Source organism: Chiloscyllium plagiosum, chromosome 17 (assembly GCF_004010195.1).
Source record: "Chiloscyllium plagiosum isolate BGI_BamShark_2017 chromosome 17, ASM401019v2, whole genome shotgun sequence".
In the NCBI taxonomy this organism is placed as follows: domain Eukaryota; kingdom Metazoa; phylum Chordata; class Chondrichthyes; order Orectolobiformes; family Hemiscylliidae; genus Chiloscyllium; species Chiloscyllium plagiosum.
Window position 1 is genome coordinate 14183775 of NC_057726.1, and position 15138 is coordinate 14198912.

The 15138-nt window shown below is 37.9% G+C and overlaps 1 protein-coding gene across 10 annotated transcripts in view; it reads right to left on the bottom strand.

Moving 5' to 3' along the window:
• wwox (WW domain containing oxidoreductase) overlaps window positions 1-15138 on the bottom strand; it is a 946567-nt gene that overhangs the window by 645781 nt on the left and 285648 nt on the right. For all 10 annotated transcript variants that reach the window (XM_043706559.1, XM_043706563.1, XM_043706566.1 and 7 more), the window contains exon 6: window positions 10899-10987. In XM_043706559.1, the coding sequence (XP_043562494.1) occupies window positions 10899-10987 (89 nt within the window). The remainder of the gene's footprint in view (window positions 1-10898; window positions 10988-15138) is intronic.

Genomic DNA, 15138 nt, shown 5'->3' on the forward strand with positions numbered 1-15138 from the left:
TGTACAGAGCCACTCAAGTACTTCTGAATAGTAATATTTCCCAGTTTCTTACAATTCGAACATTTTTCTTATTTCTATTTCTCCTTCCAAAGTTGATGAATTCACACTTCCCCATATTGTATCCCATCTACAACACTTTTGTCCACACAGTTGACCAGTCTATATTTCTTTATGACCTTTTTGAATTTCCTTTCTCATCAATCCTTGGGATGAGTTACAGTTCCACTTAATTATTGCCTCCAACCTAAAGTTATTTCATTTGGTTTTCTGTCCATTAACCAATCCTTAATCCATGTTAACACTATCCCAAATACTATGAACCACAATTTTGTGCAGAAAACTGTTGTGGTGTTGTTCACTGATGTTTTCTTTTGAAAATTCATATGCACGAGATTCTAAGGTCAATCCACATTCTAGCCTATTTGAAACCATTCATCTTTTGCTCATACTGGACAGGAAAGCATCACAAGGAATATAAAACATTGTAAATGAACTTCTAAAACCATGTGTTGTGGGTATAAAGAGAACATATTCTGATGGAATTCCTGGTTTCAAAGTTTGGACTAGATTTGACTCAGCATATGGCAACATGAAATGTGATGGCCAAGCCTATTTAACAACAGAAGTGCACAACATCAGTATCCTAGCAGTGGCAAAACACTGGAAGGTGAAAGGGGCAGACACAGGATTCCCAGCCACCAGAGATCGGATGTTGATTTGGTTCATTAGTCTTCCAGGATCACAACCATCTTAACTTCCATCACTTGTACAATAGGCGGATGGTCATGTAGAGAACATAAACATGACCAACATAATTCCATATTTTCAACAAGCAGCAGAGAGACCCATTTATCGCACACTTGCATGCGTTAGTTAATTATTAACCTCAAGGTGAATTAAATGTTAGGAACTTAGAAATATTTTGGAACTGTACATTCTGCAAGAAAAACTCCAAATTTCTATCAGAAAAATTTGAACAAAATTAGCATTTGTTTAAAACAGGAAAACATAAGGAGCACCGAAGACATTCAAGTAAGCCTTTCACAACTAATAACTCAACATTTTACCCCTTCAGTCCATCAGTGCCCCAGTAACTGGCAAACTCCGAAGATCACTAGTCCTTCCACCAAGGTATTAACTGCACATTCCTAAGCTCCAGCTTCCTTCAGTGAAATGGTTGAGCCTTTAGAAAATGATTACTGCTGGAGCACATAGTAATGCTAAGCAGAAAGTGGTGCCTGGAGTTATACCAACTACTGCATGCTCCAACCTTTAACTTTAGAAGCCCACTGTGAATATTCAATTTAATAAGTTTTTTACCTCTCTATCCATTTCTTAATGGGTCACAATAAATCCTGTAAAACATAATTATTTCTTTCAAAATCTAGCTTCCACTTCATTTAGTCCTCTGACAGTTACAGATACTTTATAGACTTTTTTAAAATTACAAGCAAAGGTCATATGTCACTTTATTGTACAAAGTATTAAGAAAATTATTTTTATACTACATGTGTGAATAGAGGAGCAGTGGTTTATTTCTCTGTCAGGACCACTTTCAGACAAATGATTGTGCCATGTGTACTGTCCTTTAGGTATTACCCACAGAGCTGCTGTTTAATATATGTAATTTTATTACATTACTTTAATAGGCCACAGTAACTCAATAACCTGTTGCACTGCATTTTGCTTAAAACATAATTCCTTGTAGGAATATCAAATAATACAACTAATTATATTAACTTTTCATGGCAAGTGCCCATACAGAAAAATATCATAAACAGAGTGCACAAAAATAATCAGGTTTAGAATAATGCATTTTACATCTGAAATATCGTATACAGTTGCGCAATCTCTTAACAATCCAATATTTCGCAGAAGGTTGCTGTGCATTTGTTACTGTAGTAACATTAAAACAAAATGCCTACATCAAGGCCCAACTATATTGTCAGCATAAACTACTGGAGCCGCATAAAAAGGTTTTATAGTGAGGATTTGCAACATGCAGGTAGAAGGAGAATGGGGATAATGGGGTCAAGTTACCATTCTGGGTACAGAGAAGGTGTAAATCCTATTCCAAATTGTGTAGGCTTCCAAGAGTGATGTTTTGGTCCAAAGTACTGTTCAATACCCTTTTGATAATTATGAACTTAAAACTTCCACGGCACGGTGGCACAGTGGTTAGCACTGTTGCCTCAGCGCCAGAGACCTGGGTTCAATTCCCGCCTTAGGCGACTGACTGTGTGGAGTTTGCACGTTCTCCCCGTGTCTGCGTGGGTTTCCTCTGGGTGCTCTGGTTTCCTCCCACAGTCCAAAGATGTGTGGGTCAGGTGAATTGGCCATGCTAAATTGCCTGCAGTGTTAGGTAAGGGGTAAATGTAGGGGTATGGGTGGGTTGCGCTTGTAATGTAATCTAATCTAAAATCTAAATGCCTTTAGATAGTGAAACAAACAATTTTACTTCCTTGCATTGAAGTATATCAATTGATATATTTAAGAATACGAGGATGCAGTTTTATTGAGAGAATAGAAAATGGGCTTACTGTTAAAAAACATGCAATTTTAGCAGAGTCTACTCAATCACCAGTATTTTAATTTTATATCACATTGAAATACTATTGATTCACAATTTTTAAGTTCTAAAAATGCCTACATGTGCTTTAGCAACTAGAACGAGCATTATTTGAAGTCCCTCCTCACATACGAGCAAATGGCAGTAACCAGTTTTGTGGATTATGGAAACCTGATTTATGCTTGTTGTAACTTATGCTTAAAATTCCTTGATACACAAATTTGGAATTCAGCAAATTTCATGGCAAACCATGTCAAAATGTTGATGTAAGTATTCTGTTGGTAAACAAACTATCAATAAGCAAGTGTCGTTTACAGAAGCTGTACATTATCAAAGTGCATTATGTTCAAAGACAGGTGGACATGAGGTGGAGTTGTATTAAGAGTTATATCCTGATAAACTAACCAGCCGAGAATTGTTCTGCCTGATTCATAAATCTTACAACAATCTGAGGATTAAAATAAGTAATTTTCAAATCTTTCTGTGGCAACTCATTTAAATCACCAACACAATCTGAAGATATAAAAAAATTTGTAACCGAGTCTATTTATGCAAAGGTACTTAAACATTCCAATATATCTTGTCTGTTGGCATGAGTCAGGACATATTCAGTGCACAAATTATTAAAAACTGTATCATTCTGAAGAATTATAGGTTTCATAAATTGTAAATGGTGGGAGTGAACTGAAATTTTTAGTTGTGTTTGATTCCTTTTCTTGGTCAAAATTCAAGGCATGGACAATGTAGCAGCACTTTCACCTCTATGTCAGAAGGTTTTTAAGTTCAATACTCACTCCAAAAACTCCAAAACAAAATTTACGCTGAAAACTGCAATACTGAAAGAATCCTGCACTGGCAGAGGTGCCGAATTTGAGATGAAAAGTTAAATTGAGATACTGCCTGCAATTTTATTGAATTTAAAAGATCCCAAGCACTATTCGAAGAACAACAAAGGAGCTCTTTTGCATAATAACAGTGCTTAAGTCAACATCATTGAAATAGATCGCATGGGGGCTATGTTTCCCCACATTTCAACTCTAATGTGCTAGATAATGCTTTGGACTATCCAGACACCGTGAAATACATGACAGGTTAGTGCTTTTCTCACCCCATTTTCCTCTTTCCTTGAACTTTCTTACAACAAGCAACTGCTCTTCAGCATCTGTTATTATCATTGTGTTATTAGGACAGGCGTCTGGTAAGACGCAACATATACATTTCACTTTCCCCACCCAAAATAATGTCATCTCATGGGAGAAGCTAAAACAGATGAAAAACCCAGGACAATAAGAGGAGAGAAATAAAAAAAAAGAGAAATTCCTCTTTAACCTCCAGACAGGGATCTCAGCTAGTCCAGGAGATCATTCTGGTCCTGATAATTGCATTGAACACCTATGTTTGTACAAGGTAACCTTGAGATCAGGTCCAGCTTGCACAAGTGAAAAACCATTCCCCAGGAAAAGAACCACCTTACGGCATTTATTCAAGATCTTGTCTACTACAATTTAAAATTGTTACCCTACAATCTATTGGAGAAATTGGCACTTGTAGATTTTCTTTGGAGAGGAGAAGGATAGGAGGAAATTTCATTCAAGATTTCAAAATCATGAGGGCTCTATACAGAGCAGATAAGGAGAAACTGTTCACACCTTTAAATGAATAAAGAATGAAAGGTAACAGTTTTAAAGTGTTTTGCAAAACAAGCAGGTAAGATGTGAGGAAAAAATATATTTTCACACAGTGAGTAGTCAAGCTGTAGGATGCACTGTATGGAAAAAGTGAGGAATGTAGATGCTGGAGATCAGAGCCAAGACTGGGGAGCTGGAAAAGCACAGCAGGTCAGACAGCATCTGAGGAGCAGGAGAATCGACATTGCGGGCAAAAGCCCTCTATCAGAAATGAGGCTTGTGGAAATTTGGTGGAGGTGGTTCAACTGAAGCATTTAAGAGACCCTGGATAACACAGCGCCAGAGACCCGGGTTCAATTCCTGACTCAGGCGACTGACTGTGTGGAGTTTGCACATTCTCCCCGTGTCTGCGTGGGTTTCCTCCGGTTTCCTCCCACAGTCCAAAGATGTGTACGTCAGGTGAATTGGCCATGCTAAATTGCCTGTAGTGTTAGGAAAAGGGGTAAATGTAGGGGAATGGGTGGGTTACGCTTCGGCAGGTCGGTGTGGACTTGTCGGGCCGAAGGGCTTGTTTCCACACTGTAAGTAATCTAATCATCTAATCTAATCTAAACAATGGGCAGGGTTATGGGGAAGGCAGGAGTTTGGTACAAAGTTAAAATGTTGGGACAGCCAGCATATTGGATAGATTGTGGGTATGAGAGATTGTTGGGCTGAATGGCCTCTGTCTGCACTGTAACAAATCTAAGATTTTATTTAATTAGAATTAAATGTCAACTGGAACCAAAGATATTTCCTTCATCATCGCATAAACGTTAATCAGGTCACCCCTAAGTCTTCATTTATCTCAAGTGTACAGCTCCACTTCTATAAGACCATCTCGGTAACTGAGACATTTCAAATTGGAAATTAACTCATCAGCCTTTGCCAAGATTCAATACCATCTGACTTGCAGGAATACCAAAACTAAGGATGTACTCTAAGTGAGGGCTGACCTAGACCCTGTGAAAAAACAAAACCAGACACATTGTCTTATAAGGTAATGCACCCTAACACTTCATTCATTCTAAATAGTGTTTTACATGATAGCTTTCTTCTGCAGGTTCATGAGCAATGTACGAGAACACCAAAGGGAAATTATAACTTCTGTACAAGACAAATACTGTGTGATAATTAGTGTGTTGTATTTATTCACGAGATATCAGAGATAGAAAATCCTATCAATACATTCTCGGCTCAGATCAGCTGTGGAGTTAATTCAATTCAACAAATAGCACATAGCAGTTTTAGCTGGATGAAGCTGCACAGCTATGTGTATGGTTGTTAATATATCTTCCAACTTTTGTTCCTAACTTAAATACAGAATCATAATGCAAGTTTGTCTCTCTGACTGTCACTGCTGCAATATGCATTTGGGGAATAAAACTAAACAGTTTTAGGTTTTCTTCAGGGCAACAAAATCTTGGTATTAAAACAACAAAGATGTGATTCCATTTTCTTCCTCAATGTCAATAAATTATGAGGTAAAAAGAAGCTTGGCATGGAGAACAACAATGGACGAACTCACATCTCATCCACAACGTTGACCATTACCTATTTCTCCTCTCAATATCTATATCCTGAGGACACTTAGAGTGACACATTAACAATTTGACATGGCTTTGCTGCAGTCAGCCGAATTCTCAACAACAAACCCAAACAAGCAGTTACAATGTGCCCAGAAACTCTAGCCACATTACCTTACATCAAAGGCATCTCTGAAAAGACTTCCAGACTACTCAGACCCCTTGACATTATGGAGCCCACAAACCTACCTTCATACTTAAACAGTGACTAATGAACCTAAAGGATTCAATAGAAACAACCAGCAAAAGAAATATCATTTACAATATACCATGCCAGGTCTGTAATAAACACTATATCTGCCTGGTGGCAGAAAACTTGCCACCAGGAAACATGAACACCAATTAGCCACCGAAAGACATGACCCACTGTCACTAGTATCCTTATATCCAGACAAAGAAGGACACCACACTGACTGGGACAACACATCCATCCTGGAACAAGTTAAATATATTCACATATGAGAATTCCGAGAGGCCTGGTATTCTGACCGGAACTCCATCAATAAACACATCAATTTGGACTTCTGAGAAAAAGGACCAGAAATGATATCACCCACCTTAACAGACCAAGACACATAAATAGAAAGCAGGACAGAACACCAGCGCTTAAACAGAGGCTCACTGATGATGTCACCTAGTATAGTGACAAAACGTCTGAAAACGAACCTTGTAGCTCAGCGAGCAAACTTACATCTACTCCTCCATTACTTATTCCTACTTTTACTCCATTTTAGGATTATTCCATAATCTTAGTACAATGCTTAGACTTTAATCTCAGACATACAGTGCACACATTTGAGTTCTACACTGTGCTCATTTGAAAAGAGGTTGTTTAATGTGAGTATTTTAGTGTTATGAGTGCTTGCATATATTTTAAATGTTCTTTTAGTCCCAAATAAAAATTCTTTTGTTCTAATTTCCTTTTGCGGACAAACCAGGCACACTACCTTTGAATGTTGGTTTAACTAAATATCAACTGTACATGTTTGGCACCATAATTCCTGATCACTGAGTGACATGGACGCATCATTTCATGCTTTATTTTATTGTAAACCATTCATCCATCCCCATTCCACTGGGCATGCATACAAGTATTTATTAAAGCAGGAACAAATGCATACAACTTCAGTCAAACACTGGGTTGTTACTGCACTCTTCACTGCAGCCTTTCAGTAATACTAACGTGCTGGATTGTTAGACAGGAGTTGATTGAAGAGGGAAGCCTGGCTACAGAGTTCTTTATTTATTGTTTGATTTTCCATTACGCTCAGTGCAAATTTCTACCTGAACCCTTTAGTTGTTAGCTCCTTGATGGAACCTGATTCCATGCGTTCAGCTACCTCAAAAGGACCTGACTAAAGTATGCAGTTTTTTTTAGGAAAACTTCAAAGTCAAGTGCTAACCAACTAACCAACCACAGAAGCTTTGGAAACAAGCCTATTCTGGCTTCAAATTGTGCAGGTAGAATGGCTTATGCCCGAAACGTCGATTCTCCTGTTCCCTGGATGCTACCTGACCTGCTGCGCTGTTCCAGCAACACATTTTCAAGTAGAATGAGCCAAGGTAACGTCCTCAGTGATTATTCCCTTCCTCACCCACAGGAATTGAAACCAACTATGGCTCGATATCCCATCCAGTCGGCACAGGTTAGAACAACAAATATGAGGAATCAAACTCCATATCTCCCTCATCAGTAGGGTTGTTACCAACCAGATAAGCATGTCTTAACATCAGGGGAGATTAATTATTTTTTTCTCAATGAATCTTATTGTTGGATTAGGAATGTCAGTGTCAGAAAATCAACTCTTTTTCTAATTCCATGTTGAATGAAGGCAGCATGAAACATGCATAAAAAAGGAAAGCCAGCACTAAAATTTTTATAGTTAACTTGTGTTTAACTCTTGACAAAGTTTTTTTTGATGAAATATCAGGGACATTAGTGAAGGTATTGTGATTATTGTGTCAGACTTGAATTTTCAGAAGCCATTTGATAAAATGAAACTTAAAAACTTAAAAGGTAAAGTCCATGAAATAAAAGGGACAGAGATGACATAGATACATAGTTAACTGAGAGAGAAGCAATGAAAGACTAGAGGGTGATACATAGCAGGAATCCACTCGGTTACTATGAGAACAACTGCTTTTCTTGGACTGTATGTTTGTTACCGGCAGTGTTCCGCAGGAATCAATGTTGGGTCCACTGTTGCTTGCCATTTATATAAATTATTTGAATGAGAAGTTATAAGCATAGTTAGTAGATTTGCAGATAACACTAAAATTGGTGGCATAGTGGACAGTGAAGAAGGTTAACTAAGATTAAAAAGGGATCTTGATCAATTGGGCCAATAGTCTGTGGCAGATGGAGTTTAATTTGGATGAATGCAAGGTGTTGCATTTTGGTAAGATATCAAAGGGCAGACTACACAGTTAATGATGAGGCCCTGTGTAATATTGTCGAACAAAGGGCCATAGGGGTTCAGGTACATCGTTCTTTGGAAGTTGCATCACAGATGGACAGGGTGTTTTTTTTTACTCATTCACGGATGAGGGTGTCACTGGCTTGGAAGCATTTACTGCTCATCCCTAATTGTCCAGAAGGCACTTAAGAGCCAACCACATTGCTGTGGGTCTAGAGTCACATATAGGTCAGATCAGATAAGGAAGGCAGTTTGCTTCACTAAAGGACTTTAGTGAACCATGTGGATTTTTCTGTCAATTGACAATGGATTCATGGTCATCATTAGACACTTAATTCCAGGTAAAGGCTTCATTTGGCATGTTTGCTTCCATTGCTCAGATTATTGAGTATAGGAGTTGGGACGTCATGTTGCAGTTGCACTGGACATTGGTGAGGCCACGTTTGGACTACTGTGTACAGTTCTAGTCACCCTGCCATGGGAAAGATATTATTAAATTGGACAGGGCGCAGAAAACAATTTACAAGAATGTTCCGGGGATTGAAGGGTTTGAGTTACAAGGAGAGGCTGGATAGGCTGGGACCTTGTTCACTGGAACATAAGAGGTTGAGACGTGATCTTACAGAGGTTTATAAAATCATGAGGGGCATAGAAAAGGTGGATAGCAAAGATCTTTTCTCTAGGGTGGATGAGTTCAAAACTAGAAGGTACATTTTTAAGGTGACAGGAGAAAGATTTAAAAGGGACCTGAAGGGTAACTTTTTTCACGCAGATGGTGGTTTGTACATGAAATGAACTGCCAGAGGAAATGGCAAATGCAGGTACAGTTACAACATTTATAAGACATTTGGACAGGTACATGAATAGGAATGGTTCAGAGGGATAGAGGGCAAACACAGGCAAGTGGACTCACTAAGTTTGGAAAACGTGGTTGGCATGGACCAGTTGGACCAAAGAGTCTGTTTCCATGCTTTATGACCCTGTGACTCTACATAAATGACCTAACATGCAATTGCAAAGTTTGCTGTTGACACCAAAGTTGGAAATATTTTGAATTGTGACAAGGAAAATGACAGTTTTCAACAGGAATAGGTAGACACATGGCAGCTAAACTTTAATGCAGAGAAGTACGAAGTGATTCATTTTAATCAGACAAAATCAGGAGTAGCAATATAAATTAATGGTTAAAATTCTAAAGGGAGTGTAAGGGCAGAAGGATCTGGGGACTCATGGGCATGTATCAATGAAGGTCACAGGGCAAGTTGAGAAAGTGGTGAATAAAATATGTGGGATCTTGGTTTTATAAACTGATGCAGTGTCGAGAATCCGAGGGCACCAAAGTAAGGTGAACAGCAAAAGAAGCAAAGATGAGGTGAGGAGAAGCATTTTTGCATAAAGTAGTTTGGGTCCATAATACACATCCGGAGAGTGTTGTGGAAGTAGGTTCAGCCATTGCTTTTAGAAGGGGATTGGTTAACTATTTCAATGGCAGCAATGTGTAGGGCGAAGGGGAAACTTGGGAGTGAGAGACTATCAGGTCATTCTTGCAGAAAGCTGGTGAGTCAAATGGCCTCCTTCTGTGCAGTAACTACTCAATGATTCCAGAACAGTAAAAAAAAAATCTCTTGGACTATCCCATTAAAGTCCATTCAGCTCGACCTGAAAATAACATTCCACTGATGTTAGTGAGTTTTGAGAAAATTTGTAGCTCAGGTTGAGGTTCTGGATTTTCAATGAACCTTCTAGCTCAGAGAGCAAACCTTCATTCATCCCACTGATGTGACATTCCCGCTCTTATATTAGCTGATGTGATATGTAATATGTCAATGTCTAACTATGGTTAGTTTAACGACAGAGACGACAAGGTGTATAGAATTAGAATCCCTACAGTGTGAAAACAGGCCCTTCAGCCAAACAAGTCCACAGCGACCCTCCGAAGAGGAACCCACCCTACAGGTGCCAGCATGTCAGGTTGCTGGTAGAACCAGATGCTTGTGTTTTGAGTAAAGTCAGTTCCACAAATGAGACAATAATCTGAAAAATAGCCCAATGCAAACCTTCATGCCTAACAAATGTGAACAGGAGAAATAAACATACACTTGGCTAAAGGACCAATTGGAAACACTGCTTGCTACTACTAATAAAGATTTGCTGCTGTGCCATCACAAAAAATATTATTTCACCAAGTGTAATAAATAATTTCCAAGTAAATTTGGTAGGCAAAAGTGGGGGATGGTGTTAGGATGTGCCCATAGATTCGTAGGGGTCTGCAGCACAAAGAAGGTCCTTTGGCCCATTACATCTGCACCAGCCAAACTATTCTAAATTCATCTTTCAGCACTTGACCCAGAGCCTTATATCCCTTGGCACTCCAAGCATACATTTAAATACTTTATAAATGTTATGGGGGTTTCTGCCTCTTCCACATACACAGGTGTGAGTTCTAGATTCCTACCATCCTCTGAACCAAAACAAACTTTCTTCACATTCTCTTTAAACCTCCTGTTTCTTACCTTAAATCTATGCTGCAGTCATTAATCCCTCCACCAAAGAGAAATGTTCTTTCCTGTATATCCTATCGATGCCCCTCCTAGTCACAAAAATCCATAACACATCATGATGTTCTCTAACCCAAATGCTACTTTTTATGTCTACTTACAGGTTTCTAGTCTTGTAAGCTTCTGCAAACTGCTCGACATTCCTCAGGGAAGATAAATCCAAAGTCATAGTTTCTACCTTGGCTTTATGCTGAAATAAAACACAAATGAACAAATATACAACTCGAATTATCAATGGTCAGAGTTCATTCAAATATTTAAACAAAAGCAGAAAAAGCCATGCTTTGGTCTCAATCCTAAATTAATGGCTGGATGCATTTTTGAACAGTAAATGAAAATTGTAAAACAGAGTAAAAGAGAAAAGGCGAAATAAAAAAAAACTTATCAATACAGCTCATGAAATAAAAATCACAATGTACTGAGTTGCTTTGGTGACAAGCTTGATAAGGCAGGTTGGCGGTTGTAAATTATAAGTTTCATGCTCCCGCTGCCTCCATTTATCAGGAAGGTTTGTGCTGGATAATGTGCTTGTTTCACACCACTCCACTCTTGTAGTTGGACTGCCAATTGAGTTATTTGGGTATAAGGCAATTTGCTGAAGTGATTCCAGCAATCTGAATTGTAAGTTGCTGTGTAAATACACATTTGGAGCAGGAAAAAGAAGTGCACTTAAGAAAGTTAACACAAAACAAAACAACTGCTCCTAAAAGCTTTTCCGAACTAAAGCATGTAATGCACTCTTCCTTAAATGAATCATCATATTACACATGTTCATAAAAAGATGGCATTGAGTAGGTGAGAATGATGTTAAAATCCACAGTAAATGCAATTTTATTCAACCTGACAGCATGCTATCTTTATTTGTAAATACCCTACATTTCCTGGTCAGCAGTAAAATTCTTCCTTAAAACAAAAGAGCCTTATTTAAAAAGTTCTTTTCATGGATAAAAACTGATTTACATTCTTGCTAAAAGCATTGTTATGGTTTTTAGGACATATCATAAATCTCAAATCCATTATTAATGATGTTGTGGAAATACAGATCACACAAAGGATAGAATCACAGTAGCTAAAGTTTAAAAATTATACCAGGAATCCAATAGCACATGCCCGTTAATCAGGGCACTCCCAGCATGAATTCTTGTTTTAGAAAAGTTATCTGGAGAACAGAATGAAAATGGCTGAGGTACAGCGAGAACGGAAGACAATTCACTGAGTAATTTATACAAAATGATTATTTTCCGTCGTAATTTGTTTTGCAAACTATTTCCATTACAGAAAGAATTTTATTTCATATGACATATTTTGTCCATAAATAAACTTTTGTCATCTGTCAAATACCAGATCCTCATGACTGATGATGGTCAAAATCCACTATTCATAAAGCAGCATTCATTAGCCACAGCAAGGAGAGCTGTATGTATTATGTTAAATTGTTTTGAGGCCAAGAAGTTCCTAGTAGATAACAAAAGATCCTTTCCCTGTAATTTTTCTTTATACAAAGGGCATGAGCTCAAAATAGGGCAATTCTTCCATTTAAAAAAAAAATTACTTTAACATTTTTAATGCTAAGAATTCACTGGAACATGTGTGTTCAGCAGTTACAATATTAATAGTATCGTGGTTGATTTGGCCACCACTTTGTTGTGTCATTATAAAAAGGTTTTGACCCACATCAATGGAAATTTTATACTGAGTGTGATAGAGTCATAGAGGTCGACAGCACAGAAAAAGGCCCTTCAGCCCATTGAGTCAGCACCAGTCAAAAAACAAGCACCTGGTAAGACACCAAATCCAAAGCAATCTGTTCTCCAACATTAACTCTTTGAGAGATACATCACTATACTCTCCCAATAAATTGTCCCTGTCCGTTTGTGGCACTCCTACCAGGAGATCTGCTGTGATAAATCCTTTTTGTCAATTTTGCAATTTTGCCAGATGCAATTAATTAATCTGCAGCTCACAATCTTTACAGAGTCAGCACAAGATTTTATACCTTGTGATCAGCTTAATATAGCATGAGAAAAATGAGAAAAAATGAAATAATTCATCTATTTTTAGCTTGGTGATAGTCCAGTTTAACTCAAGAGAAAATAAATGCATTTGCATAGCACCATAACATATTAAAAATGCCCTAAAGCAGCATTCAGATAATATGGATATGTAACTTAAACCTTGGAAATTCAGTGTAAATATTAGTTCTGTTTTTCCAATTTTTTATGACGCTTCCTTCAAAGCTGAGGCAAATGAGTACAGGAACCTACAAGAAAATTCACCGAGTTTTGAGAACGGTTGCAGCAGAATCAAGCTCCAAACTGAATTAAACACAAATGTGAGAATTTATGGACTTGTGTAAATGATGGACTTAATTACAAGTATGGCTAGCAGACAACTTTCATCATAGCTGAAACTATTTGGACAGCATTTATATATTAGAACCTTTCAAATCTTGGATTCAACTGCAACCTTCAGAGTTTGATCGGGCAATTTAGTCTCTATAGCTACAGAAGGACTGCAAGTTTTGTAAGACTGTAAAGAACAAATCCTCAAAGATTACTTCCATGAAAATATTAGTGAATGGAAATTATTTAGTTTGTGAGAAGGGTAAATTCTGTCTGACTGAAATCCCTGGGTTTCTTTTAAAAGAAAGAGTCTTTTCATGTTCATACCTGACAACGCAGAGTACCTGGACTTCAAGAATACATCTGAATTCTCGAATCAAAAGATATTATACAAAATTTGGGCAGCAGAAAAATCTTAAATAAATCTTGTTATAAAAGTTGCAAAAGAAGCAGATGTGCAAGTACAGTTTGGACCTGTTGTAGACACGGGTGATATACTGAGAACAGCATGCCTGGGATGTTGCTGGGTTCCTACTGTTTCTGATTTAGATAAGCAATCTGGATTTGCAAACACAATGTGATTCATCCAGAGCATAAATGTAAGACAGGACAAGATTTGCAAGTGAACGAGATGATCTCAGCTGAAATTCAATGCTGGTAAATGGAAGCTGTTGTGCATTTTAAGAGGAAAGAAAGACGAGAAAATAATTACATTGCAAAATTTCAATTTAAACACTGTTACACAGTACAAAACTGTAGGTCGGCATAAAGTTGCAAAAGACATCAGGAAGGATTTTTCCACTTAAAGAATCATTTCAACTTCCATATCTGTAACCAATCTGAAGTGACTTTCTTGATTTGAATTTACCAACAAAAGGTTGGCATTCCCTGAAGCATTCACCATGCAGTGCCATTGGTAACCAGAGTTCACTTGCCAAACAATTAGCTCTCTCTTCTCATACATTGTCGATCCCTTGAAATTTGGTCCTGATGGGGATAAGACAAAGAGCTTCAGTAGCCTCATTATTACCTGGGATATCTTTCACTCAGAGTGATGGGAGCACACACTACAAATTCCTTCAAAAGACAATTTGATGCTGTGATTGGAGGAATAAATCTAAGTTGAGAGTTCACTGTAGTGCTGAGTGCCGCAATGTCAGCAGTACAATCGATCAGAAAAGATATTAATTAGGATCTGTCTCCCTATTCTACCAGGATATAAAGACTTACTTTCTAGCATTTACCTGGATAAATAATGGGTTTGAAACCATATGTAAAATCTATGCAAGTTTTTCAAGTATTCATTAACAACTCTATTATTGACCCATGATCACTCCACAAATTATAAGGCAAGTAGAAGAAAGGTTTGATCACCTTATTGGGATTGTATTATACACCTCCCCAATAGTCAGAGGGAAATTGAGAAATGAACTTGTAAGGAGATCTCAGCTATCTGTAAGAATAATAGGGTAGTTCTGATAGGGGATTTTAACTTTCCAAACATCGACTGGGACTGCTATAGTGTTAAAGGTTTAGATGGAGAGGAATTTCTTAAGTGTGTACAAGACGATTTTCTGATTCAGTATGTGGATGTAGCTACTAGAGAAAGTGCAAAACTTGACCTACTCTTGGGAAATCAGGCAGGGCAGGTGATTGAGGTGTCAGTGGGCGAGCACTTTGGGGCCAGCGACCATAATTCTATTCTTTTTAAAATAGTGATAGAAAAGGATGGAGCAGATCTAAAAGTTGAAGTTCTAAATTGGAGAAAGGCCAATTTTGATGGTATTAGGCAAGAACTTTCGAAAGCTGATTGGAGACAGATGTTCGCAGGTAAAGGGACAGCTGGAAAATGGGAAGCCTTCAGAAATGAGATAACAAGAATCCAGAGAAAGTATATTCCTGTCAGGGTGAAAGGGAAGGCTGGTAGGTATAGGGAATGCTGGATGACTAAAGAAATTGAGGGTTTGGTTAAGAAAAAGAAGGAAGCATATGTCAGATA